We start from the raw sequence: 27,870 nt of genomic DNA on the forward strand, positions 1-27,870 counted from the left end.
ATATATATATATATATATATATATATAATTGTTCAAGTGGCGCGCAGGAAGAACTGAGCTCAGCTGTGGCCGCAGCACCGTGTGAGTCCAGTTGCGTGAGACATCTGGTGGCCACTTCATAAAATATCGCGTATAAGTGAAAAAAACCTGTAAAGTAAACATTTACTTGGATTTTCGACCCCGCGTTATTTAAGAAACGCGTAAACCAAAATCGCGTAAATCGAGATGTTTTCATCGGTATACCCAAAGTTGTGTTCCAGTGCTGTATGTTGGACCAGGAACATAACCCTCAAGCAGCCGTAAAACTTCATTTTTTGGCACTTGATCCAAACTTTGGAGTGAAGCACTGAATGAAACTGCATGTGTTCGCGCGTGAGTCATGCTACGACGCAACCGCGCGGGACATTTAAAAATGACTTCCGGGGGGGAGGGGATTTAATTTTATGAAAACAAACTTGACCACATGACAGTTTAAGATATCCTGGACACGCTGAGCGAAAAATGCGCATTTGTCAAATTTCAAATATATATTCGTTGAAAATTACCCCGTAGCCGGCCCCCTTACAGATGTTTTATAGGAAATTTTCTGATGCACCCTACTTTGAAATCCGTTTCTTTCTAGGTTGTCGCATTTGCCTGGAATTCCATGATTCCTGAAAAATTCCAACTTCTTACTGGTGCGACGTACAGAAAAAAATATTGAAGAAAAGTTGCTCATTTTATCACAATGGAGTCTGGGAAACATAGTTTGTAATCTTTGACGAGGAAATTTACTGCCTACAGAGAGCCAAATTTGTGGTGAAACTCCATAAATAATTTTGGTAATTTTTTGTATTTTTTTTCATTCTGAAATGAATTTTACTAAATAAAAGTTGTAAAAAACCATCCGTATAACTCAACTGCGAAATCAGATTATGATTTAGACTCATCATTTGGCTGAAATTCCATGATTCCCGAAATATTCCAAGTTTTTACTGGTGCAACATACAGGAAAATGTATTGAAGAAAAGTTGCTCATTTTATCGTGATGGAGTCTGAAAAATAAAGTTTATAATCTTTGACCTGGAGATTTACTGCCTACAGAGCCAAAGTTGCAGTGAAACGCAATTTTTTTTTGTAGTTATTCATACTGGAATGAATCTCATTGAATAAAAGTTGCAGAAAATCATCCATATAACTCAACTGTGAAATCAGATTATGATTGTGACTGACCATTTGGCTGGAATTCCATTAATCTAAAAAAGTTACAACCTCCGCATCCCACTCCTCTGAACACTCCTGTGAACAAGATATTAGTTCATCTAGAACATGAGGTAAATCATTGGAGGTGTCAAGACTACGCTCACCACGCACACGATGAGCAGAAACTAAGGAAGACCGCCGAAACAGGACGGCTGAGGGAACATAATCGCTCTGCAGATGTCATGATGCGTAGGCAGGAACTGTAGGGTATTTTTAGGAGGGAGTCGTCTAAGGGGCAAAAGAGGTGCCACTTAGTCACTTAGCATCGACATATACATAGTTACGCACGCCGTTCAGTTTGGAGAGAGCTTCTCGTTTTCCAGCGCTGGCGGGGGGCTTCGTGATGCAGTGGTTAGCACATTCGGCTCACAACCGAGAGAGCCCGGGTTAGATTCCTGGGAGGAGTGAAAAAATTTGGGCGGCTTTTCCGATACCCTACGCCAGGTATTAATCGGAGGTTGTGTTCATCTCCTGGGATCTGTTCCGTTCTCCTATAATTCCTTCCCCTTCTGTCTTTCTCCGGCATATGACCACAGATGTTGCACCGACCAAACAAAACTTTCCAACTTTCTTTCCAGATTTTGGTGCGTATTTAACCCGGCAGTGTTGGCGGACCCGTTTTTGGGCTCCCGCGAGTCAGTACGCTGAAACGACAGACCCCATTTGGGGCTCAGCTCAAAACGCCTAATTTGAGCTAATTGTAGGCGGTGGTAGCACCATGCATGCATTGTGGTGGGTGATTGATCTTGAGGTGGGCTCATTTGTCATAGGTGGTGCTGTAAGGTCATGGCAGACTGAATTAGCTATCCACACAGTAATCACTTGACAAATTCTCTAAAGTAGACAACAAGCGACTCTCGGCTAGATGCCACGCGTCACAAGACTTTATTTTGTAACAAACACCACCCAAAAAGAATAGAGTTTGAGTAAAAGTTAATATTTTTAATGGCTTTATGGTTATGGGAGGAGTACCCTGATGTACGTTCCATGCTCTTTTCTTAGTCTCAAAATGCAGTGTAATTTTGACGTTTCTCGGCCACTTCTCGGCATTCCCATAGCCCAAGCCCATAGGTTAAGTGATCAGGCAGCCAAACTATTTTTTCTGTTAGCTTTGGTGTGTATTTAAGTAATCAGGCAGCCAAACTATTTTTTCTGTTAGCTTTGGTGTGTATTTAAGTAATCAGGCAGCCAAACTATTTTTTCTGGTAGATTTGGTGTGTATTTAAGTAATCAGGCAGCCAAACTATTTTTTCTGGTAGATTTGGTGTGTATTTAAGTAATCAGGCAGCCAAACTATTTTTTCTGGTAGATTTGGTGTGTATTTAAGTAATCAGGCAGCCAAACTATTTTTTCTGGTAGATTTGGTGTGTATTTAAGTAATCGGGTAGCCAAACTATTTTTTCTGGTAGATTTGGTGTGTATTTAAGTAATCGGGTAGCCTAACTTTTTTCTGGTAGATTTTGGTGTGTATTTAAGTAATCGGGTAGCCTAACTATTTTTTCTGGTAGATTTGGTGTGTATTTAAGTAATCAGGTAGCCTAACTATTTTTTCTGGTAGATTTGGTGTGTATTTAAGTAATCGAGTAGCCTAACTATTTTTTCTGGTAGATTTGGTGTGTATTTAAGTAATTGGGTAGCCAAACTATTTTTCCTGGTAGATTTGGTGTGTATTTAAGTAATCGAGTAGCCAAACTATTTTTCCTGGTAGATTTGGTGTGTATTTAAGTAATCGGGTAGCCAAACTATTTTTTCTGGTAGATTTGGTGTGTATTTAAGTAATCAGATAGCCAAACTATTTTTTCTGGTAGATTTTCGTGTGTTTTTAAGTGATCGGGTAGCCTAACTATTTTTTGTGTTAGATTTTGGTGTGTACCATTTAAGTAGTCAAGCAGCTGTTTCTGGCGTAAAACACCAGCCCATTCTAACATCCCCCCCTATCCTAAACCTCCATCGGAATAGACTGCAAGCCAAAAAATCTAACCTAACTCACCCTAGCATGAATTACCTAACAGGGGGCCTTGTCACCCCCCCCCCCCCCCGTTTTCACATTTCATCTGAGGAAGGGGAATAAATTTAAGCTAACCTAAGCTAATGTAACCCCAGACATTTAAGGCTATGGACACAACTCTTCTTCCTCTTCTTCCACAGGTGTCAGGTTCCTGCACAGGTGAACGAAGGTGGAGTCATGGCTTTGGGGCGGCTCGCTAAAAAGGTACGTGTGTGTGTATATGTGTGTGTGTGTGTGTGTGTGTGTGTGTGTGTGTTGTGTTAGGAAGTGAAGGTTTTCAGCTACAGCTACAGCTGAAGGTTCACCTACAGAAATGGAACAAAAAGTGTCTGCCACAATTCAGTGAAGAAACATGTCAAGTCCTGCACCTTGGGAGGGAATATCCTGCACACCAATACCACATGGGAAACACTCCACTATCCCCCACAGAGTAAGACCTGGGACTATTATGTTACCAGGCTACCAGTGAAGGCAAAGTTCCTGACAATTGCAGCGGATGGGTTAACTTCTGTTGGCTACTCCAGAAGCCATAACCTTTTAAACTAACTTAACGTAACCTATCAAACAGGGGTGCTTCAGACTTCCCCATCATTTTTGCATTTATTATTTTTTTTTTGTTATTTTTATGTCCAAGCCCACAGTGCCGTTAAGCTTTCTTTTTTAGGGGCCTGGTGGTGAGTCCGAGCCCATCTTGGCACAGGCAAGTGTTTATAGTGGCGCCATCTATTCTCAGTTAAATAACCTCACTTCCCTCGATCCCCCTTGTTTTCGAACTAATCTGAGCATACTGAATTAACCCATCCATTGCGGTTGGCAAGGATTTTGCCCTCACTGGTAGCCTGGCGATATATAGTACCAGGTCTTTCTCTGGCTATGGTGGATAGTGGAGTGTTTCCCATGTGGTATTGATGTGCTGGATATCCCTTCACTGGTAGCCTGGTAATATATATAGTCCCATGTCTTTCTCTGCCTCTGTTGTGGATAGTGGAGTGTTTCCCATGTGGTATTGGTGTGCTGGATATCCCTTCACTGGTAGCCTGGTAACATACACTCCCAGGTCTTTCTCTGCCTCTGTGGTGGATAGTGGAGTATTTCCCATGTGGTATTGGGGTGCTGGATATCCCTTCACTGGTAGCCTGGTAACATATAGTCCCAGGTCTTTCTCTGGCTCTTTGGGGGATAGTTGAGTATTTCCCATGTGGTATTGGTGTGCTGGATATCCCTTCACTGGTAGCCTGGTAACATATTGTCCCAGGTCTTTCTCTGGCTCTTTGGGGGATAGTTGAGTATTTCCCATGTGGTATTGGTGTGCTGGATATACCCTCCCAAGGTGCAGGACTTTACATTTTTCTTCATTGAATTGTAGCCACAGACAGTTTTGGTCCATTCCTGTAGCTTGGGGAGGTATTCTGGTAGGAAATCCCCAGTTAAGGGGCCACACTGCCCTAACCTAACGTAACCTCCTTAATGGGAGACTGTGAACCCTGCGACCCCTCGTTTCCACACTTATTCTGAGCATGCCAAATTAAATCAAACTAACTTAACCAAATGTAACCTTCCTATTTTATTTATTTTTTTATTTTTTCGCCCCTTCAACTCACCCTATTTTCACATTTCATCTCAGGCCTGTACTTTTGGCAGCTTTTGGGGGGGCTAGAGGGCATCATACACACTCTCTCTCTCTCTCTCTCTCTCTCTCTCTCTCTCTCTCTCTCTCTCTCTCTCTCTCTCTCTCTCTCTCTCTCCCCCCAAAAAAAGTTCCCACATCCACAGATCAGATGAGCCACAATGGGCGCAGGTCACCACATGCGGGTCGGGGGTCACACAGCCACCGTTCACGACCTGACCCCTAAGAGTGGATACCAGCTGTCTGGAGTGGACACAGAAGTGGATTCCTTACAACATCGGGACTCCCGTAAGAGGAGACGTAGGAAGCATAGCTATGGAGGAGGAGGAGGGGGAAGGGTTAGAAGAGGCATGTAAGAAGAGAAAGACAAAATAAATAAGAAAATGAGAGAGAGAGAGAGAGAGAGAGAGTTACACACTTTTTATATATTTATTTATTTTATTTTAGTTATTATTTATTATTTTTAACTATTTCATATTTATAATTATTTCCTTCTTCCCTCCCCTTCCTCCCTTTCCTCCTCCTCCTCTTCTTCTTTATATTTTTTTCTGTCCTTATAATATAAATTTTCTTTTCATACATTTTTTTTCTTATTTGTTTTCTTCTTGAACCTCCCCCTTCCCTTCCCTTCCCTTCCCTTCCTTCTCCTCCCCTCCCTTCCCCTCCCCCCCCAACCCCCCTCATAACCCCTCCCTTACCCCATAGTTTAAGATCTCGGTCACCCTCGGAGTCTTGTCACTGGAAACTTCCCGAGGAGCTGCGTCGGCGCGTCACACTCCACCTCCAAGCTAACCCAGGACTGTCCCAGGCTGAGCTGCATGACATCCTATACTAAGATCGAACCCGCCTGCAACCTCAAGATCAAGTACGGGTCACCCAAGCCTAGGAGACACCGTAGCCCTCGCCGATCTAAGAGGTGGGTGATTGCGGCTGATTGGGGTCTGAAGGGGCTGTTTTTAAGGGCGAGAGGGCAGGGATAAGACTGTAAGGTTACTATCAGTGCTGAGAGACAAAAAAAGTGACGGGTAATTTTTGGGGCTGATTTTGGTGCCTGGGGCTGAAAGGAGTAGAAGGGAAGGAAAGGGGCTGAGAAGGAGCTGTCAGGGTGCTATGGATTTAAGAACGGGCTGGTTTGGGGCTTTTTAGAGGGCTGATTTAGGGCTGAGAGTGTAAGGTCGTGGCCACACAAAGTGAGAAAGCTAGCGAGAGCTGCAAGGCGAGTTTCTGTGGCCATACTCACTCTGGAATAGTGAAAGTTAGGCTAGCATTTTTTATTTTTTTTTTATTATATTTTGGAGTAAGGGTAACGAAAAGATTAAAAAAAAGCCTGTTACACGCCTCCCACAAGAGTAAAAAGTAAAGAGTAGCCAGAAGAGAGGTAAATTTCGGGTGGACAGGTGTCTTGATACATTCTTCTTGAAGGAGGTCAAGTCATAGGCAGGAGGAAATACAGATGAAGGAAGGCTGTTCCAGAGTTTACCAGTGAAGGGGGATGAAAAAATGGAGATGCTGGTTAACTCTTGCATAAGAATTTTGGACAGTATAGGGATGAGCATGAGTAGAAAGTCGTGTGCAGCGGGCCCGCGGGAGGGGGGGAGGCATGCAGTTAGCAAGTTCAGAAGAGCAGTCAGCGTGGAAATATCGTTAGAAGATAGAAAGAGAAGCAATATCGCGGTGGAATTTAAGAGGTAGAAGGCTGTCAGTAAGAGGAGGAGAGCTGATGAGACGAAGAGCTGTGTGAGTGGAGCCCCCCCACACGTGAGATGCATACTCCATACGAGGGCGGACAAGGCCCCTGTACGTATATGGAAAGCAACTCGTTATCTACTTCTTCCATTTTATTCCACAATTTGTAAATTGGTATTAGTATTAGGTACACTGGATCGCAAAAGTATCGGTGCACAATGTGTGTGAAACATTTTGGACAACAGTTCGATCGTCAGTGAAATGTTGGTGTCCGACGTGCCACATGTTGGTAGCCCTGATGTCCAGAGATGCCATACAACTACCAGTACCGATATCCCCTTCCTACTATATACTTATATAGCTTATTTTAGTGTTTATAGAAACAGACATTGGTCACACAGTGTGACGTTGGTCATTTATCATGGGAGACAGATATACGGTAATATGGTTGACACTGGTGGTTACGTATACAGGGCCATCATTATGCGCTGATAGTGCTAGCATGTGATAAACAACGACTCTTATCTTGTGTCAATACATCTAACGCCCCATGTGTCACGTTAACACATCACCTACGAAATGCACTGTGCAATACCTATGCCTAACGCCACGTTAACACATCACCTAGAATGCACTGTGTGTAACTACATGTGTCACGTTAACACATCACCTACGAAATGCACTGTGCAATACCTATGCCTAACGCGTCATGTGTCACGTTAACACATCACCTACGAAATGCACTGTGCAATACCTATGCCTAACGCGTCATGTGTCACGTTAACACATCACCTACGAAATGCACTGTGCAATACCTATGCCTAACGCGTCATGTGTCACGTTAACACATCACCTACGAAATGCACTGTGCAATACCTATGCCTAACGCGTCATGTGTCACGTTAACACATCACCTACGAAATGCACTGTGCAATACCTATGCCTAACGCGTCATGTGTCACGTTAACACATCACCTACGAAATGCACTGTGCAATACCTATGCCTAACGCGTCATGTGTCACGTTAACACATCACCTACGAAATGCACTGTGCAATACCTATGCCTAACGCGTCATGTGTCACGTTAACACATCACCTACGAAATGCACTGTGCAATACCTATGCCTAACGCGTCATGTGTCACGTTAACACATCACCTACGAAATGCACTGTGCAATACCTATGCCTAACGCGTCATGTGTCACGTTAACACATCACCTACGAAATGCACTGTGCAATACCTATGCCTAACGCGTCATGTGTCACGTTAACACATCACCTACGAAATGCACTGTGCAATACCTATGCATTGTTGATGAATTGGTAGTTGGCTCGCTATCATAATATGATCCATTAGGCACATTAATTTACTATATTACGATATGCTCTAATAAGACTACATTTATAGTATAATGTGTCATATGTTCAGGGAAACGAAAGTAACATGTTTTCACAACTTTATTAATTATCAATATTGAGTATATCCTCCACCCGCTCCTAACACAGCATTGAGCCGTCTGGGCATGGATGCCACCAGTTCAGCTGTGAAGGTTTGTCCAGGAGCACGTCGACGTTTTTGAAGCAGCGGCACTGGCATTTACTATGGCCTAGTAAACAATAAAGGAATACACAGATAAAGATACAGACGGCTGATGGTTAGCGGTATTACGTAACATTGTCAACATCGTTTACACACTAGCATGTCATCATTATGCCTCATATAACTGTAATTAGTATTATACTATCAGTATCATGTCAATCACATAATTTATCTGATCGTTCTGGGGGGGGGGGGTGCAGCGTGGCCGGCCGACCCGTGGCATGTCTTCTGTTTCACCAGTGTCTTCATGTCGCCGTATCCACCTTGCTACTGTGTTGCGGTGGATACGGTAAGGTGGATACGCAATATCGGAATTGGTGTGGCCCGCTTCATGTAGGGCAACGATAGCTCCACGTGTTGACTCTGAGGTCTCCATCGGAACTGACAGACGTTGTTGGCCGACAATGACTATGTTAGGCTTTCGTGAACACTGTTCCGAACCATGAGCCCAGTGATTCTGACCTTCCGAACTAGCCACAGCCAGACATACCAACCCTTCCCACCCACAACACCAGCACCTGTGTGAACGTTTTTGGACGGCATCGGGCACCCTCTGCACCGATACTTTTGAGATCCAGTGTACTTACCTAGTTTTATTTACCTAGTTGTGAAATACAGGAAAAGAGCTGTACTAGGCTTGTGCTGTCCCGTCTCTGTAATGCTTATTATCCAGTTTGGCTTTAAATTCATGAATCGTTTTTGCACATACAGTCTCCTCGTCAAGTCCGTTCCATGTTGTTGTGCTTCTGTATGGAAAACTGTATTTCTTGACGTCTCTCCTACAGTCCCTCTTCTTCAATTTCTTACTATTCCCTCTTGTCACACTCCCAGGGGCATAGCCAGTATTTCAGATAGGGGGGGCACAATCTTTACCAGTGGTTCTTAACCTTTTTCATCGTATGACCCTTTGAGACCTTCCAGGGTATTGCCGTGACCCCTATAATACATTTTGTAATGGTGACCTTTGTGTAAGGTAAAACAAAACTATATGAAGATCCTGATTTATTGAAAATATTACAAATAAAAGACCTTGAAAAAGCCACAGATCCCCTACAAGTGCTATTGGAACTAACGCACATAAAATAAAACCTACTTATTCAATCAGTGGGAGGACTGACGTCATTGTTTTGCAGCCACAAGTACATCAGAGCGAGGAGCAGTGCTCAGCAGGCAACACCTCATGTCGCTGTCAGTCACAAGTCACTGCGTGCCCTCGTTTTCAGTGCCATCATTGATGAGAATCCAGCCTCGCAGCGATGGGTCGAGGTCCAGTATGGTCAGTGCACGCACCGAGAGAAGAGGATAGTCGTCATTCAGTGTCGCCCAAAATGTCGGAAGCTCTTGTTCAGAAAATTCGACTTTCAACTGAGTATCCTCACGAATTTGAAGAAATTCTACCTTTGCAGCAACATCAGTATCACAGATGGCACTGTCCTTCACTGAGAAGGGTCTGGAGATCCACGCATCAGTACAGCGGTCATCCAGTCCTGGAAAGTAACTTTCGATGGCGTCATTCACTGCCAGAAGATGAGCCGAGATCTCCTCACGGAAACTGCATTCAGCTTCTGCCATAGAATCTAGGATAGTTGTCATATGAGGGTAGAAAGTTGTCACTGACCTGAACTCTTTTCACGTAAAGTTGAATCTTACACTTGAATACTGCCACTTTGTCACGAACATTGCAAGGTTTCCTTGGAGTGAAATATTCAAGGAATTCACTTCAGAGAGAAAATCTGCCAAGTAGGCAACCTTTGTTACGAAACAGTCATCTTGCATCATTTCGTGAAGATTTTCTTTTGAGGTACGACCTTCTTGCAACAGCATCGTTATTTCTTCTCGAAGTTGCAGCAAGCGATTCAGAACTTTGCCACGTGAGAGCCAACGTACCTCCGTGTGAAACAGGAAAACAGAGAAGTCAGAGCCCAGTTCTTCACAAAGTATTTTAAAAATCCTTGAAGTTGTTGCGCTCCCTCAGATGTGCTTCACAATCTTCACAACGTCTGTGAGCACTTCTTGAAGTCCAGGTGGGATAGTCTTCATTGCCAAAGCATAAAGATGAATCATGCAATGAGTGAAGGAGACATGCGGAGCGACATTCTTCACGCATCATGGAAGGAACCTCATATGCACACAGACCGACAAGTGCTTCCCAACTCAGCCATGTTTGATAAGGAGAAAGGCTTCTAGGATTTTGAAAATATCTTCCCCACGAGTTGTTGTGGCTATTGGCTCAGAGGACAAGTACTCATCCTTCATACCTTCCTTGTCAAAGTAGCGAACATAAACAAGTTGGGAACATGAGGCAACATCTGTCGACTCATCCAGTTGCAAGGAATAAACAGGACTACTCTTCACAGCACTCACCACTTGCAGGAGAATGTCCTCACTCATGTCTGAGATCCTACTTTTGACTGTATCATTCAAAAGGGAAATTGCCCTCAACTTGTGTGCCTGCTGTTATACATAAATCACCTTTGATCGTTGTTTCCAAAATGCAAGGCTTAATCAGATTTTCACCAATGGCATGACTCTGTATGAGGCTTCTTGGTGTGCACGATTTTTAGAGCAATTCTGTATGAAGCCTCCATCGCGCTGCTTTGTTCTGACGAGGGAACTGACCAGTGGAATCGATGCACTGGCCTTCAGAGCAGCTTCTTTTCGCTTGAAGTAGTCCAAGCTTTTGTCCACCAGTTGGCTATGGTAAGACTCAAAATGAACCATCAGTTTGCTTGGCCTCATATTTTCATGATTCAAAATGGTGCTGCGCCTTCACATACATGAAATAAATTATTTTCTCCCAAACCCTCCGCGACCCCTCAAGAAACCCCAAACGACCCCCTAGGGGGTCACGACCCCCAGGTTAAGAACCGCTGATCTAAACTATTTGGGCGGTCACAGCCATGCATGGCATGTCATTCTCGAGAACTTCCAACAAACCCACAAAAAGGAGTTCCTGAAGGAGGGGGGGGGGGGCACGTGCCCCCTGTCCAATTTCTCCAATCTCTATTGTATCTTGTATAATGCTATTAGGTCTCCACTCTCTCTTCTGCTCTCCAGTGTTGTCCGTCGCAATTTCTCCAGTCTTTCTTCATAAGTGTGTTCTCTCAGAGCTTCCAGTAGTTTGGTCGCTGCTCTTTGTATTCTTTCCAACTTTCTAATTTCTTTCTTCAATCTAGGTGACCACACTAACGCTGCATATTCCAGCCTTGGACGTATCATCCATGTTATTAGTTTCTTCACCATTTCTTCATCTTAATATGTTAATACTGCTTTTAAGTTTCTAAGAAGATTGTATGTTTCCCCAGTTATCCGATTTATACGCTTTCCAAAGGATAACTTGTCTGTTATTGTCACTCCGAGATCTTTTTGTTCTGTTTTTTTCATGATTCTTTCATTACTCAGAGAGTAGTTCCCCAATATTCGTCTACTGCTCTTACCAAACTCCATCACGCTACACTTCTCTGTATTGAATGTCATTTCCCATTTGCGTGACCATTCGCTTATTCTGTCGAGATCTTGGCTTGGGGCTACACAGTCATCTTCATTAGCCACCCTCCTCATTAGTTTAGCATCATCAGCAAACATATTCATATAGCTTGTCACCCCTTCTGTCATGTCAATTATATATATTGCTATCCTTCTCTCTGTACCTTTATCTCCAGTTTCCTTTCTGACCGTTCTATTTCTGCCGTGGTAGACGGTCACTGTTCTTCCCCTAAATCTATTAACAGTGGTGTCCCACAGGGTTCTGTCCTATCTCCCACTCTTTTTCTGTTGTTCATTGATGATCTTCTTTCCAAAATGAACTGTCCTATCCATTCCTACGCCGATGATTCCACTCTGCATTACTCAACTTCTTTTAATAGAAGACCCACCCTTCAGGAACTTAACGACTCAAGGCTGGAGGCTGCAGAACGCTTAGCCTCAGACCTTACTATTATTTCCGATTGGGGCAAGAAGAACCTGGTGTCCTTCAACGCCTCAAAAACACAGTTTCTCCACCTATCCACTCGACACAATCTTCCAAACAACTATCCCCTATTCTTTGACAACACCCAGCTATCACCTTCCTCAACACTAAACATCCTCGGTCTATCCTTAACTCAAAATCTCAACTGGAAACTTCATATCTCATCTCTTACTAAATCAGCTTCCTCGAGGCTGGGCGTTCTGTACCGTCTCCGCCAGTTCTTCTCCCCTGCACAGTTGCTGTCCATATACAGGGCCTTGTCCGCCCTCGTATGGAGTATGCATCTCATGTGTGGGGGGGCTCCACTCACACAGCTCTTCTGGACAGAGTGGAGGCTAAGGCTCTTCGTCTCATCAGCTCTCCTCCTCATACTGATAGTCTTCTACCTCTTCAATTCCGCCGCAATGTTGCCTCTCTTTCTATCTTCTATCGATATTTCCACGCTGACTGCTCTTCTGAACTTGCTAACTGCATGCCTCCCCCCCTCCCGCGGCCCCGCTGCACTCGACTTTCTACTCATGCTCATCCCTACACTGTCCAAACCCCTTATGCAAGAGTTAGCCAGCATCTTCACTCTTTCATCCCTCACGCTGGTAAACTCTGGAACAATCTTCCTTCATCTGTATTTCCTCCTGCCTACGACTTGAACTCTTTCAAGAGGAGGGTATCAGGACACCTCTCCTCCCGTATTTGATCTTCCTTTCGGCCACCTCTTTTGTTTCTTTTTTAGGAGCAGCGAGTAGCGGGCTTTTTTTTATTATTGTTTTCTTTTTTGTGTGCCCTTGAGCTGCCTCCTTTGTTGTAAAAAAAAAAAAAAAAAAAAACAATCGGAGCCAGCACCGATCCTTGGGGGACTCCACTAGTCACTTCCGTCCAGCTTGATTTATTGTTTCTGATTACTGTTCTCATTTCTCTCTCCGTTAAAAAGTCTATAATCCAACCCTTATATTTTGCATCATCCTGTAGGTTTCTCCAAATAACTTGTTTATGTGCTTTTCTGGGGAGTGTGTCTTGCATCGTTACTCCCAAATCTTTTTTCTTCATGTACTACCTACGTTTTCTCCTCCCATCCTGTATGTTTTCCTCGGTCTTTTTATACTTTTCCCCATTTCCATAACATGCCATTTGTTTGCATTGAATTCCATCTCCCATAACTGGCTCCATCTATACACTCTGTCCAGGTCTTTTTGCAGTTCTTCACATTCTTCCTCCATCTTCACTTTCCTTATTAACTTTGCATCGTCTGCAAAAAAGCTCATATAACTTTTTATACCCTTTGGCATATCATTTATATATATTATGAACGTTATTAGTGTTTGTGTGTCATTTCAGGTAAAATATAAGTATCAAGTATATAAAGCAAATAGTCATGTCACGTGTTTGTGGAGGTCATCTTAGGTCCCAAGGGTGAGGTGTGTGTGTCTGTCTGTCTGCAGTGCTTGTTCCAGAGCCTCAAGGGAAGTGCCGGCAGCCTGGAAGGGGTTTTGGGGCCCCTATTCAGAGTGCCTTAAAGTGTGTGTGTGTGTGTGTGTGTGTGTGTGTGTGTGTGTGTGTGTGTGTGTGTGTGTAATTCACCACGGCCTGATCATGAGTTGGACTGGCTTTCGCCAGCAGGTACCCTCCCGACGTGAGTAAGTGCTCATTATTGTCGATCTCTGGGTACTGCCAAGACCTCACACACCACACACCCCATCCCTCTTGCTCAAGGGGGGACAGTAACCACTTCTAGTCAACGGAAAGAATCTGGCCTGAGCGGGGCTCGAACTGCCGCCTGTTTGGCCGTGAAGACTTGCAGTGCAGCGCTCTACCAATTGAGCTACCGGAGCGGTGTGTGTGTGTGTGTGTGTGTGTGTGTGTGTGTGTGTGTGTGTATCCACCTAGTTGTATTTACCTAGTTGTGACATACGGGAAAAGAGCTACGCTCGCGCTGTCCCGTCTCCATATCCGCTCCTATCCAACTTTTCCTTAAAATCATGAATGTTTCTTGCACAAACCACCACCTCCTCCAGTCCATTCCACAGCTCAATGCTTCTGTTTATGAAGCTAAACTTTTTCACATCTCGCCTACACGTGGTCGCCCTCAACTTCTTTCCATGTCCTCTCGTTTCTCTCTCACTCCACACACACAGGTCCTCTCTGTCCAGATTCTCCACCCAGCTCGCCACCCTGTACACCGCTATCAGGTCTTCTCTTCCTCTTCTTCTCTCCAGGGTTGTGAGCCCCATGCTATTGAGTCTTTCCTCGTAAGTCCGATCCTTAAGTTCCGGTACTATCTCTAATCTCTATCCAAGGGCACAATACATTCAAGCTTGAAATCGAGCAAATAGGGTACTGGGATTTATTTCAAGGAGCGTAAGCAACAGAAGCGCCAAAGTCTTCCTCAAACTATATATAACATTAGTTAGACCTCATCTTGACTATGCAGTTCAGTTCTGGTCACCTTACTATAGAATGGATATCAAAATGTTAGAATCGGTGAAGAGGAGGATGACTAAGATGATTCAGGGGTTGAGAAACTTGCCATACGAGGAAAGACTCAAACAGTTAAACTTGCATTCTCTAGAAAGGCGAAGGGTGCGTGGAGACATGATCGAGGTTTATAAATGGATGAAGGGCTTTAATAAGGGAGACATTCATAAGGTTTTGTTGGTAAGAGAACAGGGTAGGACACAAAGTAATGGGTTTAAACTGGATAAATTCAGATTCAACAGGGACATAGGCAAAAATTGGTTGACAAACAGGGTGGTGGATGAGTGGAATAGGCTTAGCAGTCATGTGGTGAGTGCCAATACAATTGTCACATTCAAAAATAGATTGGATAAATTCATGAACAGCGATTATTAGGTGGGGTTAGATACACGGGAGCTTAGGTTCAGAGGAGCTGCCTCATACAGGCCTACCGGCCTCTTGTAGACTCCTATGTTCTTATGTTATCTTAGTTGCCATTCTCTGTACTCTTTCCAGCTTTCTTATATTCTTCTTTTCATGAGGAGACCAGACCACTGCTGCATACTCCAATCTTGCCTTATCATTGTAACTATTATTTTCTTCGTCATCTCGTCCAAATACACAAATGCCGTCCTTATGTTCCTCAGCAAATTCATAGTTTGTCCCGTTATCCTGTTGATGTGTTTCTCCGGTGACATGTTCTCTGAGATAGTCACTCCCAGATCTTTTTCTTCCATTCCCCTGCATATTATCTCACTTCCCATCTAATAATCATATTCACATCTTCTACCACTCCTACCAAACACTATTTTTTTACATTTCCCAAGGTTGAATTCCATCTGCCATGTACCACTCCACTCCCATATTTTGTCCAGGTCCCTCTGCAATGCCTCACAGTCTTTCACATCATTGATTCGTCTCAATAGCTTTGCATCATCTGCAAACAAACTCACATAGCTGGTCACTCCTTCCACCATATCATTTATATAAACAACAAACATTATTGGCGCCAGCACCGAACCTTGTGCGACCCCACTCCTCACTGGACACCAGTTGGAAGCCTTGTCCCTAATTATTGTCCTCATTTCCCTGTTAGTTAGGAAGTCCTCCAGCCACTTAATCAGTCCATCACCCACTCCACCCCTATTTTTTTTTTCCAAATTAGTCTTCTGTGCAGTACTTTGTCAAATGCCTTTTTCAAATCCAGATACACTCCATCCCCCCAGCCTTCTCTCTCTTGTATTAAATCTGTCACCCTTGAGTAGTAACATAACAAGTTGGTGACACACGATCTCCCTCCTGAATCCAAACTGGCAATCCGAGATAACTCTCACTTTCCAAAAAATCCGACCACCTGTTTTTAACCATCCTCTCACATATCTTTGCAACCACACTAGTGAGTGATACCGGTCTGTAATTTAATGGGTCCTCTCTCTCCTCCTTTATAAATTGGTACTATGTTTGCTCTCTTCCAATCTTGTGGTACCCTTCCTTCACGCAGGGAGGCACTCATTATGGAGTGCAGTTTCTCTGCAAGTTGCTCACTACATTCTTTCAGGATCCAGCCTGACACTTCATCCGGCCCTGTCGCCTTTCTTACATCCAGCTTGTTCAAGCTTTCCTTGACCTCCTGCACCGTTAACTGTATCTCCTGCATAACCCTTCCTCTTTCCTGGCCCGGTGGTTGTACGAATTCGTCTTCCTTTGTGAAAACTCTATGAAAGCTGTTGTTCATCACTTCTGCCATCTCTGCTGGGTCTTCATATGCAGTTCCACCCATTTTCAGTTTATCGATTGTTTCTCTATTCTTTAATTTGCCGTTCACATGTCTATGAAATAATTTAGGTTGGTCTTTGCATTTGTCGATTATATCTTTTTCATATTTCCGTTTTTCTTCTCTTCTAATCTTTGTATATTCATTCCTTCCTTGTTTGAAATTGTTCCATGCGTTGATTCTTCCTCGTCTCCTCCATCCCTTCCAGGCTTCCTCCTTTCTTTTTCTAGCTGCCTCGCATCTTTTGTTAAACCACTTCTTTTTACCAACATCCTTTTTGGTTACCTCAGGGACATAACTATTATCGGCTTCTTTGTACAGCTTTAAAAACTCCTCCCACTTGTCTTGGGTACTTTTGGCTTTGTACAGCCCACTCCAATTTGCATTTTTAAAAAAAAAGTGTGTGTGTGTGTTAAGCCCTTCAACCTATAGCCTTTCATCTCTGTAATAGTATTTATCTATGTTTATCTGTATATATATATATATATATATATATATATATATATATATATATATATATATATATATATATATATATATATATATATATATATATATATATATATATATATATATATATATATATATATATATATATATATATATATATATGAGAAATCAGGGTAGGAAAAGATCACGATTTCCCTTATAATGATAATCTTTTTTATGCTTTTTAATATTTGTCCTGTAATAGATTAAATCACATAATTTAAATCAAAGCAACTCTGATATATGTCTGTCTGTTTATGTGTTTACAAATTCCATCATTTAGTAATTATTTACTTGCATTTCTTGGCTTTTGGAAATGCGTATCATCACTTTGCTTATATCCAGCCATCCATCTTGTTTCTTTCATAACTTACCAAGTCCTTCCTCGCTCTCCAGGCCTCAGCATCACCAGACCTTGGGAGCAGCAGCCCAGTGCCAACACCAGGCCACAGGACCCCAGGCTGCCCAGCACACTGCCAGTGCCGGGGATCTTCAGACCCGTCTCCAGCCTTAGGGAATGGAGGGCGGAGGGCTGCAGTGGCGGTGGCGGCTATAGTAATGTGTCAGCAATATTTTTTTTCTGCCTCTAGGTGTGGTAGTCTTTCTTGGTGGTGGGTCCCGTCGGCCAGCCCCAGCCCTCTATAGTGCAGGGAAGTGTTTATAGTGGCGCCACCTTGCCTGGATCACTTCTGATCCCCTCTTTTAGAGAGAGAATCTAGAGTCTGGGTTGACAGGCGTCCACCATGACAGCATGTGGGTAGTGTTGGGCCACTCGGCAGTGACTGAAAAATACTGTCTGTGGTGGTGGGAGGGACCCAAACCCTCATCCTGCACTGGTGGTCACTTTTTGTGTCAATTATTTATTATTACTATTATTATTATTATTATTATTATTATTATTATTATTATTATTATTATCTTTTTTATGTCGTAGCCTATAGCAGCGGCAGGCTTTGGTCAGTGGCCTGGCGGTGGGCCCGCGGTGTTTTCAGTGGCAGGGTTGTAATTCCTGGGGCTGGATAGAGATTCCCAAATATCTTCTGCATCGGCCTAAAAATGCCCCGAAGAGTGCTGGGTTTTCAAAATTTTCCCCACCTGAGGATGCCTTCTAGACCCCAAAAATATCTGCCAAAATTAGTCCTGAGTGGTGGTGGTGGTGTTGAAAATGTTAATGACAGTGATGAGAAGCATTGTTAGGGGTGCTGGTGTGTAGTGATGAAGTGGTGGTGATGTCAGTCTGTGGTGGTGTTGAAAACTAGCCTCTTTTAAACGGTGATGAGTGGTGGTGAACGGTGTTTACTGTACTGGTGGTGATGAAAATTGGTGTTGATGGCCTTTGTGGAGGTGTTGATGGCAGTGGTGATGAAATATAGGCATGTTTAGAGGTTCTGGTGTTGATGGTGGAGGTACTTGTGTTGGTGGTGATGAAAATTGGTGTTATAGCCCTGGTGGTGATGATCTCTATACCTAATGGTGTTGTAAATATGCATCTTTAGTGGTGTGGCAGTGTTGAAGGCAGTGGTGATGAAAAATTGGTGTCCAGTGGTGTTGTGTGGTGGTGAAACATGCATCAACTCCACATGCAAGACTTAACACCATTTTTGTCCATTCCAAAATTTCATGTATATCTATTGCAGTTCATTTTTATTTTTATTTATTTTTATTACTTCAACAGTAAATTAGAATGCTCAAGGTGATGGAAAGGAATGAAGAAAGAGAGAGACAGGAGAGGATAAAAATAGCTTAATCTATCTATCCCACTCTTATTCTGCAAGATGTACAATAGGGAACATAGTCTTTCATTACACCCAGTCCTTCAGCTCTTAAGGATGGCTCCAGAGTCCAGTCTTAGCAGTTAAGTCCCCAAAGTCTTGTTCATGTTATTTTAGTGCCAGTGAGTGCCTGCTTACAGTGCCAAAGTGACCCTTTCTGTCCCTTCCCTTCCTAGCTCATGGGAAGGTTGGTGAGAGAGAGAGAGAGAGAGAGAGAGACTACATACATAGAAAAGCAGACCACACAGACCCCATGGTCCAGACTAGGTGGTCTGTCCTTAAACAAAAGTGATTCTACATTAATCAGATGGCTCCAAAACGTTGCTTTTCTATTCTAGTTAATATTAAGTTCAAGGAAGTGACGGTCGAGCTTGTTTTAAAGGAGTCAGTTGTGTTACATGTTATTACACGAGAGAGAAGAGAGAGAGAGAGAGAGAGAGAGAGAATCAAATAAACATTAAACGAAAATGAAAAAAAGGGAGAGAGAGGGGGGAGGGGCCATTCATTATCATGGCTATTATTATTATTTTTAAGGGAGTCTAGTTGGTCATTATTAGCATTTCCTATCTTCCATTTCCTTATATTGATAAAATTTGTATTTATTTTGCAGATTTGAGTCAACAAGAGGAAGAAGAAGAAGGAGGAGGAGGAATTGATAATAAGAGGAATACCAAAAGAAGAACAAGAATTTGAACAGTAGTAATAGTATTTGACTCTACACATTCTCTCTCTCTCTCTCTCTCTCTCTCTCTCTCTCTCTCACACACACACACACACACACACACACAGAGAAAACACTTGAAAATTCCTTATTTCTAATGTTTATTAATTTATATTCTTACATCAATATCCAAGTCAGTCTCAATAGTACATACAACACGAACATATACATACATACACAAGTGTTTTCTCCTCCCTATCTTTTTATACTCCAGTTAGGTTCCTTCTTCTTGTGCTCAGTTCATTGTATTCTTTCTTTCCTGTTCTATTTCTTCCCTCTCTGTCTCTTCCCTCTCTCCCTCTCCATTCCTTCCTCATATCTGCTTCCTTTCCATTCCATATTTCTATCTCTTCATTAGGGTTTTATCCATTTTTCTTTCATTACACACACACACATATTTGAGGCATTTGGAGGGGAGGGGACGTAAGGGAAAGGCCCATTGTGTTCTAGTCTGCACTGGGAAAGGAAGGTCCGACTATTCTATGCATTCTGAGAAACAAGTTGCAAGGGAAAAGCGACCTTGTGTTGGGCGTACCAAGAGTTGCTTTCCCCTTGTAACTTGTGTTTTTTTCCTCCTGGGATGTGTAGGATAGCCAGACTTTCCCTTCCCAGTACAAACTAGAAAAAAATAGGACTGTTCCTTAGGTCCCACCTCCTCTGAAAGCCTCAAATACACAGTTACAGATAACTGTACTTTACACATTAACCTTGTATATATTTCCTTTTTCTCAGCTCTGTTTAACTTCCTTATTTATCACTCAAGCTCTTTCTCCCTCCCTTTCATGCATCTTTCTTCATCTGTTTACCTGTCTACTCCTTCCTTGGGCTACCAGTCAGTCAGTCAGTCTCTCTCTCTCTCTCTCTCTCTCAGCTCACAGGCCACACAGGATGTCACCCACAGGAAGTTGATAACATCCCACAGACACATGCCCTCCCCCAGACACATAATGGACCCTATCCTGACCCGCCCCCCTACATAGCCACATGACCTTCCTTATGTCACTATGTGTATGTGTTTGTGTTCTAGCAATAAAAATATCAATTTGCAAATTGTGTTTTGTATTACATTCAAATGGGTTTCGAGAAAGAGAGAGAGAGAAGGAAGAAGAGATGAGAGAGGACGGGAGGTAAAAAGGTGACAAGAGAGAGAGGAAGAAAGCATCCAGAACAACAACAGTTTCCCTTGAGCTGCTTCACTAAATAACAATAAAAATCATGATGAAGCTAAATAAAAAGATACACCAAATAAACAAATATATAACAGAAAACCCATGAAATTAATACAGGAAATCTCTGGTGTCCAACTAGCCAGGAATAAATAGCATAGGATACCAGTGCCAAGTACTAGTATAATGCATGGCTCCATGGTGCTGTGGCTGGCATGCCTACCTACCAATCCGCTGGCCAGGGTTTGAATCCCGGCCTGGGCAGTCAGTACGCAGGTCATCCTTTGTGTCTGGGTGATCATGTGTACCTGGAGACCCCTGGGGAGGCACCTGTGGTAGTCTGAGTGTCTCCCTGTGTCCCGGGGTGCTGGATTCCTGCCCCCACAGCCTCCAGGGGCAGTGTAACAGAGATGAACACTGAGGCCATGCACACCAAACTTTACTTTTGACCTGGCCTAAGGATATGGGATGTCTGGATTTAACTCTACAAGAACACAACTAAATAAGGATTGGTGTACAGCAGCCGGGCTGCTCAAGTGGTGGCCGCAGTCTGCATCTGGACCTTGTGAGTGTTGCGGCTGGACCCCCGGGCCGGGCGTTGGGAGTACAGGAATGTAATAACATAACATGAAGGACGTGTAATGGACTGTATGAGTCTTCTGAGATTATCTTCCTTCCTTCCTTTCTTCATTTTTCAGAGCTGTGGACAAAGACGTTCATTAATATACCTAGTGTTCTCATTATTATTATTATTATTATTATTATTTTATTATCATTATTCTTTCTTATTCTCTTTTCTTCCTTCTTGTTCCTCTCTTTATCTTAATTTCTCTCTCCTCCTTCCTTCCTATATTTCCTTTCCTATTCTGTTATTTTTCTTTTTTTTAATTTCCCTTCCCTTCCCTTTCCTTTACCTTCCTTTCCTTTCCTTTATCTTCCTTTCCTTCCCTCTCCTTTCCTTTCCTTTCCTTTCCCTTCCTTTTCCTTCCTTTCCTTTCCTTCCCTCTCCTTTCCTTCCCTTCCTTTCCTTTTCTTTCCTTTCCTTTCCCTTCCTTTCCCTTCCCTTCCCTTCCTTTCCTTTCCCTTCTTTTACATTCCTTTCTTTTACATTCCTTTCTTTTACCTTCCTTTCCTTTATTTCCTTTCCTTCCCTTCCTTTCCTTGCCTTTCCTTTCCTTTCCTTTCCATTACCTTCCTTTCTTTCCTTTTCTGTCCCTTCCCTTCCTTTCCTCCACTCCTGACAGTCCGCCCCGAGCTGCCCCTCCCCTCCCAAGTCCCCCGGCAGGATGGATCAACTTTCCCCGCAAGCCCCTGCCCTTCCCCCAAAAAGGAGCCCCCGGATCCCCGCCCGCCAGCCCCGAGGGGAGTCCTACATCAAGATCTCCAACCTCATAAAAGTCCCCAACCTCCTCCTCCATGAAGAGTGATGCCCCGCAGGGAATCAACACTCCAGCCCCACCCCGCCCCGGACACACCCACCACGCCCCGCCCCCACTTACAGTGTGAGGGTCCCTCCTTCTCCTTCCCACACAAACAAGGTCTTGGCGTTTCCTTCCCCTTTGTTTACATAGCTCAGGTTTACTCAGTATACATCTATGCCTCAGTGTTCAGTTTGTAATTAAATGTAGTAACCCTTAGAATGTTAGCTAGTCAGAGCATAGCAGATCCACTAACAAGCCAGCCAGACAGTTCTCAAAGTAATCTGACCTCCTCACTATTCTCTCCTATGTAAACTAACCCAACTCCTTCTTATATTACTCTCACAAAGGTAGGCGGTGGCTGAGTGGTTAGTGCGCGGGCCCAGCATTCACTGCATGCTGGACAAAGCTTTTTTTTTTTTTTTTTTTTTTTTTTACAGCTTAGGAGATAGTTCAAGGGCACAAAGAAAAATATTAAAAAAAAGGCCACTACCTACTGCTCCTGAATAGAGGTCAAAGGAGTGTCCAAAAAGAGAGGTCAATCTCGGGAGGAGAGGTGTCCTGATACCCTCCTCTTGAAAGAGTTCAAGTCGTAGGCAGGAGGAAATACAGATGAAGGAAGATTGTTCCAGAGTTTACCAGCGTGAGGGATGAAAGAGTGAAGATGCTGGTTGATTCTTGCATAAGGGGTTTGGACAGTATAGGGATGAGCATGAGTAGAAAGTCGTGTGCAGCGGGGCCGCAGGAGGGGGGGAGGCATGCAGTTAGCAAGTTCAGAAGAGCAGTCAGCGTGGAAATATCGATAGAAGATAGAAAGAGAGGCAACATGGCGGCGGAATTTGAGAGGTAGAAGACTATCACTAGGAGGAGGAGAGCTGTTGAGACAATGAGCCTTTGATTCCACTCTGTCAAGGAGAGCTGTGTGAGTGGAGCCCCCCCACACATGAGATGCATACTCCATACGAGGGCGGACAAGGCCCCTGTATATGGATAGCAACTGTGCAGGGGAGAAGAACTGGCGGAGACGGTACAGAACGCCCAGCCTCGAGGAAGCTGATTTAGTAAGAGATGAGATATGAAGTTTCCAGTTAAGATTTTGAGTTAAGGATAGACCGAGGATGTTTAGTGTTGAGGAAGGTGATAGCTGGGTGTTGTCAAAGAATAGGGGATAGTTGTTTGGAAGATTGTGTCAAGTGGATAGGTGGAGAAACTGTGTTTCTGAGGCGTTGAAGGACACCAGGTTCCTCTTGCCCCAATCGGAAATAATAGTAAGGTCTGAGGCAAAGTGAATCCCCACGCTACCACCTGGGATTTTTTAGTCACCGGCGAGTGGCCTAAGACTACCCACGTGCTGTCCTGAAGACCACCCATCAACCCAGACTCTACAATAAATCGTTCAAGTGAATCAAGAATGAGTTCCAGGGGGGCAACATGAGCCAAGAATAAATGGCGCCACTATGAAAATTGCCTGTGTCATGGTGGGCTTGGGCCAACCACCAGGCTCCTGAAGAAAGCCCATGGGAGCTATAAGCGAACACGCAATTAAAAAATAAATTACTAAATAAAAAATAAATAAAAAAAAAAGTTCCTTTATCTCGTCACAGCACAGTAGGTTCATTAGTTAACAAGCTGCCCATTTACTTCTGACTTCATTATACTCTCTAACTGCATCGTTTGTGACCTATACTCCCCAGTGTTTAGTTCACGTATAAATCACGTACAAATCTTGCTCTCCTACAGTTCCTTCAGCCAGTAGCTAATACAACAACATTAACAAGCTCGCCATGACATTTGTAGGTAATTTTCTCCACCAGTAATTAGTGTTGTATATCCCCGTTTTCAGTTCACAAAAAAATCTTGCTCCCCCACAGTTCCTCGAGGCAGCAAGTCCCCGAACAACATCTTAGAGGACAAGTCAGCCACGGCAATCTTGGTTGACTCTGTGCCTTGTCTGGCAACGGCTTGCTTTGATTAACCTTTTAGACTCGAGACAAATTAGAGAAGGTTTACATCATTTTAGTCAGCAAGGAGGCCTGGCTATGTCTGGTATGCAGTGTTTCCCTTCCATAAACACTCCCTCTAGTGCACCTCTCCGGCACATAAACTACTTAACGTTAAGGAATGTGTGAGCCAATTGGTGAGGACTTTAATGGTAAAGTCTTGCTCTGGCCTGACTATGCACTGGGTCTGATAGTGTTGCTTCCATTCTATGATACACCTAAATAGTCTTATTGCTGACCACTATGGCATGACCTGGGACTAATGTCTTACTGTTATATGGATTCATGTATGTATGCATGTATGTTCTAATAATGATACAGAACAGAAACAAGGTTGCAAATTCTCTCTCTCTCTCTCTCTCTCTCTCTCTCTCTCTCTCTCTCTCTCTGGCACTCACCTGTTCTCCGTGTTCTCTGCCTGCATGACGGCGTGGCACTCCCCTCCTCCTCCGGCTCCTCCTTCATGTCGCCACACTTGGGGTGGGGCAGGTGAACACGCCTTCCCGATGACACTCCCGGCAGTACCGTTATGGTTCTGGCAGTCCTGTAGGGAAGGGAAAGGTGTTAAAAGCCACTCCATGGTAGAACAAGGGATACACAATAGGGTGGATCGAAATTGGCGAAAAAAGAAAATTTTGTTTTTTTCATCATGTAATAGTGTGGAAAATATGGGCTTAGCAAAGAGTTTAACACTGTTAAAAGCTCAAATGTCTAATACTACATTATCAGGTGCCCCAACATCTTTGAAAAATATAATAAGTGATAATTACTCGATATGTTGTTGCCTGTGAGCAGAGATCTATGTTTCTGCAACAATATTGCTTTCCATTGTAATATGCCATGTTTTATACATCTATTATTAATGTCCAGATACACAGCTCTCAGTTCATCTTAAGTAAGACTATCCAGAGCTCACCACGAGGAGGTGGCTGTGTGTCGAGCTCCGCCCATGCCCATCCCAACCACCCATCCTTGAGCATGACAAATTCAATTATTAATTTCTTTAACATTTGCTTATGCTTTGAAGTTAGTTTTACTTTCAAAGCGTGGTATCTTGACACGTGATGCAAGTCTTGATCGTATATATCCATGACGTGCCTCATGCCCACACACCTTCAATGAAGCATCACTGACTTCTTTAACTATTCTCTCCACTGCCTGAGTATGACAAGGAAATGCTTCAAATGTCATTTTACTCCTATTTATAATGTGGTGTTCAATGTCTTCATCTGTTATATTCCTTGTTAGTGGTGGCTCAGAGATATGACTTAGCTGCCAGTCAATCAGATCTGTGTAATCCGTTGCATCAAAATTTATAGGAGGAACCTTGAAGCATCTCACAGATTTCTGTTTGTTTTTCTGCCGGGTCTTCTTTATTCTCCTCCAGCCTAATTCTCTTGTTTCATCTTTGTTGTCTGCTATCATTGCTGCTAAAATGTTTTCTGGATGGCAGAAGAAAGCATTTCTCTGAATTACAGGTCTAACAATATTACGCACATCATCACCAAGGTTTCTTGTGAGTTCAATTGTCTTGAGTATGTGCTTTGGCCCATTTACAAAAGATGTGCTCTGTAATGGAAAACCACATTGGCACATAAACCTGCATTATGTACTGCACAATGCTGCAGAATATCTTGGAAGGCTTATCAGTTGAGATGTACAAACGAAGCAAGCGGTTTGCAGTCGTTACCCAACGGGAGTGGGCCATTTTTCCTGGGTTGCGATGTGCCAAATCTGGTGAACAAATTCCTGTGATAATTGCTTGGTGAATTTCAAGTAAGTACTTCTGGTCAGTGCTAAGATCATAACAATGTACAGTTGGCTTTTCTGCATCAATTATTTCAAATGCTACAATGGGAAGATTCTCACAGTCATTGAGCAGTTTACCAATTGGCCCAGTGAAACCATGTGGGCCAGATGTTTTTCCATCAAGTTTTTCCACTAAGTGACGCAGTGGCAGCTCATTTGCATGGAGTTGACAAATGAAATGATGAACTGGTTTGTTAAGCTTCACTTCAATCATCCTTATGGCTCCTCCTTTTTCTCCTGTGTTAACTACTGTGCCATCACAGCCAATTGCAACAAGGTCTTTCAGGTCAATATCATTTTCTTCAGCATACTGAAAGAAGCCTTTACTTATCCCCTCTGCAGACCCACATGTTACACTGTAATGACCCATGTACTCTGCTCCAGGTTCATGAACCAGAGCTATATGTTCTTCCATTATTTTCTTTCTGTAGTATTTACCCCCCTTCATTTCTTGGGTTAATGTCAAATCCTTCCTGCCATCAAAATATATGCCTGTGATTGCTTTATGTTCTCTTTGATTGATGCTGGATGATCGCATCTTTTGCCTAGCTCTTCTAATTTTGTTTCTGTCCACAACTTCTGACATGCTTGATACAACTCCAATATCTTGCAAAGCAGAACTTACAATAAGAGCTGCAGCTCTGTCTGACACACCAGCTCGATCACATGCACATGCTACAGTTTGAAGATGTTTGGTTTTCTTCTTCCTAGGGGAAGACATATGCTTCTTCTCAAGCATTCGTTTGGAAGGTGTTGGTTCTGGATATAGCTCATCATCATCTGTATGCTCAGATATATTATCACTTTCTGATGAAATGTCAAGATCAGTATTGGTGGTGTCCGTACAATCTGTATGGGATAACAGTTGTTGTTCTCTTTGCTTCCTTAGCATTGTTGCAGTCTTTTTCTTGGTTAATGTTATGTACACTCGATCAATGACCATTTTCCGCTCACTTCTCTGATCTAACAGGAAAATATGTTCTTCCTTTGGAACCTTTCTTTCTTTGGGACAAGCACAGTTTGATGGTAGTTTACATTTACATGCTGCAATGTCAAACAATTTGTTCTGTGCTTCTAACTTGAATACTTCAAGTTTTGCCCTGTAAGCTTGAGAGTCACTTCTGCCTTTGTGGGGTTTTAATATGTTGCGATACTTTGCATGGTAACATTTTAGCATTTGTTCAATCCGTTGATTTGACACAGTTGGAATAGATGTGTTTTTCCAAACTACCTTTAGCCTTTCTACAACCTTGTCAGCAATTTCTGAGAATGAGGGATCCTTATTTGTGCTCTTCTTCAGATCATTTCTCACAAATATATAACATCTCATTACTGTCTCATAAGTTGGTAATACTCGATGCCATAAATCTTCCCCATGTCCAAAAATGGGGCACTCATCTGCTGATCTAGTTGTATGTGTCTTAGCCAGAGCTGGGCGCGTTACTGGATTTGGGGTAGTCCGCTACCGCTCCTCCGCACTTCGGACGCAGGTAGTCCGCACCTGTACTTCCGCGCCTAAAAAATTTTCGCTCGGTCCGCTACCGGACCTCCGCACCTCCGCTACTGTACGCAAAACTATTAAAGCGCGCCTGAAAAAACTAGTCCGCACCTCAAAAATAAAACAAATTAGTACAAGGCAATAATACATCAAGCTTCATATATATATATATATATATATATATATATATATATATATATATATATATATATATATATATATATATATATATATATATATATATATATATATATATATATATATATATATATATATATATATATATATATATATATACCTTCAAATGTGGGCCTCTCAAGCGAGTCTGGAATGTTCTATGCGGTAACGGCTTATTCCTCCCTAATTTACATTTTCCCATTTTAATTAAATTCTGGCATTACACTGGAAGGGTCAGCTCCACGTCAGACAAGGAAATGTCTGACGTCGCCAGCAACGTAGGGGTTCTGGAGGCTGACGGAGCAGGCGTGCTGGTTCTGTAGCTCACGCTATTGACGCTACTATCCCCTGACACACTCCTGCTCCTGTCGCTATCACCTCTTTTCACGTATCTGTCCATGTTTATTTGTAAACACTAAACACTAAATAATCGCAGTGAATCACTAAATGTAAAAAGATTCTGA

General features: G+C 43.0%; 1 protein-coding gene and 1 long non-coding RNA gene across 6 annotated transcripts in view; one reads left to right on the forward strand and one right to left on the reverse strand.

Moving 5' to 3' along the window:
• Nucleotides 1–19,393, forward strand: part of LOC126984175 (uncharacterized) — a 32,639-nt gene extending 13,246 nt beyond the window's left edge. The window contains exons 5-9 of one of the 5 annotated variants that reach the window (XR_007736460.1): nucleotides 3,391–3,454; nucleotides 5,024–5,165; nucleotides 5,583–5,793; nucleotides 17,242–17,407; nucleotides 19,228–19,393. This is a non-coding gene — a long non-coding RNA (uncharacterized LOC126984175). Of the gene's footprint in view, nucleotides 1–3,390; nucleotides 3,455–5,023; nucleotides 5,166–5,582; nucleotides 5,794–13,748; nucleotides 13,962–17,241; nucleotides 18,993–19,227 lie in introns of those variants that run through there. The other 4 variants (XR_007736461.1, XR_007736459.1, XR_007736457.1 and 1 more) reach the window with 4 other exon arrangements.
• Nucleotides 19,394–19,422: 29 nt separating this feature from the next.
• LOC126984156 (neogenin-like) overlaps nucleotides 19,423–27,870 on the reverse strand; it is a 36,532-nt gene continuing 28,084 nt past the window's right edge. Inside the window, exons 9-10 of the mRNA XM_050837554.1 lie at nucleotides 24,321–24,466; nucleotides 19,423–21,204 (exon numbers count right to left, since the gene is read on the reverse strand). Of these exons, the coding sequence (XP_050693511.1) occupies nucleotides 24,450–24,466 (17 nt within the window). The 3' untranslated portion in view covers nucleotides 19,423–21,204; nucleotides 24,321–24,449. The remainder of the gene's footprint in view (nucleotides 21,205–24,320; nucleotides 24,467–27,870) is intronic.

The sequence above is a fragment of the Eriocheir sinensis genome, chromosome 5, assembly GCF_024679095.1.
Source record: "Eriocheir sinensis breed Jianghai 21 chromosome 5, ASM2467909v1, whole genome shotgun sequence".
NCBI lineage: Eukaryota > Metazoa > Arthropoda > Malacostraca > Decapoda > Varunidae > Eriocheir > Eriocheir sinensis.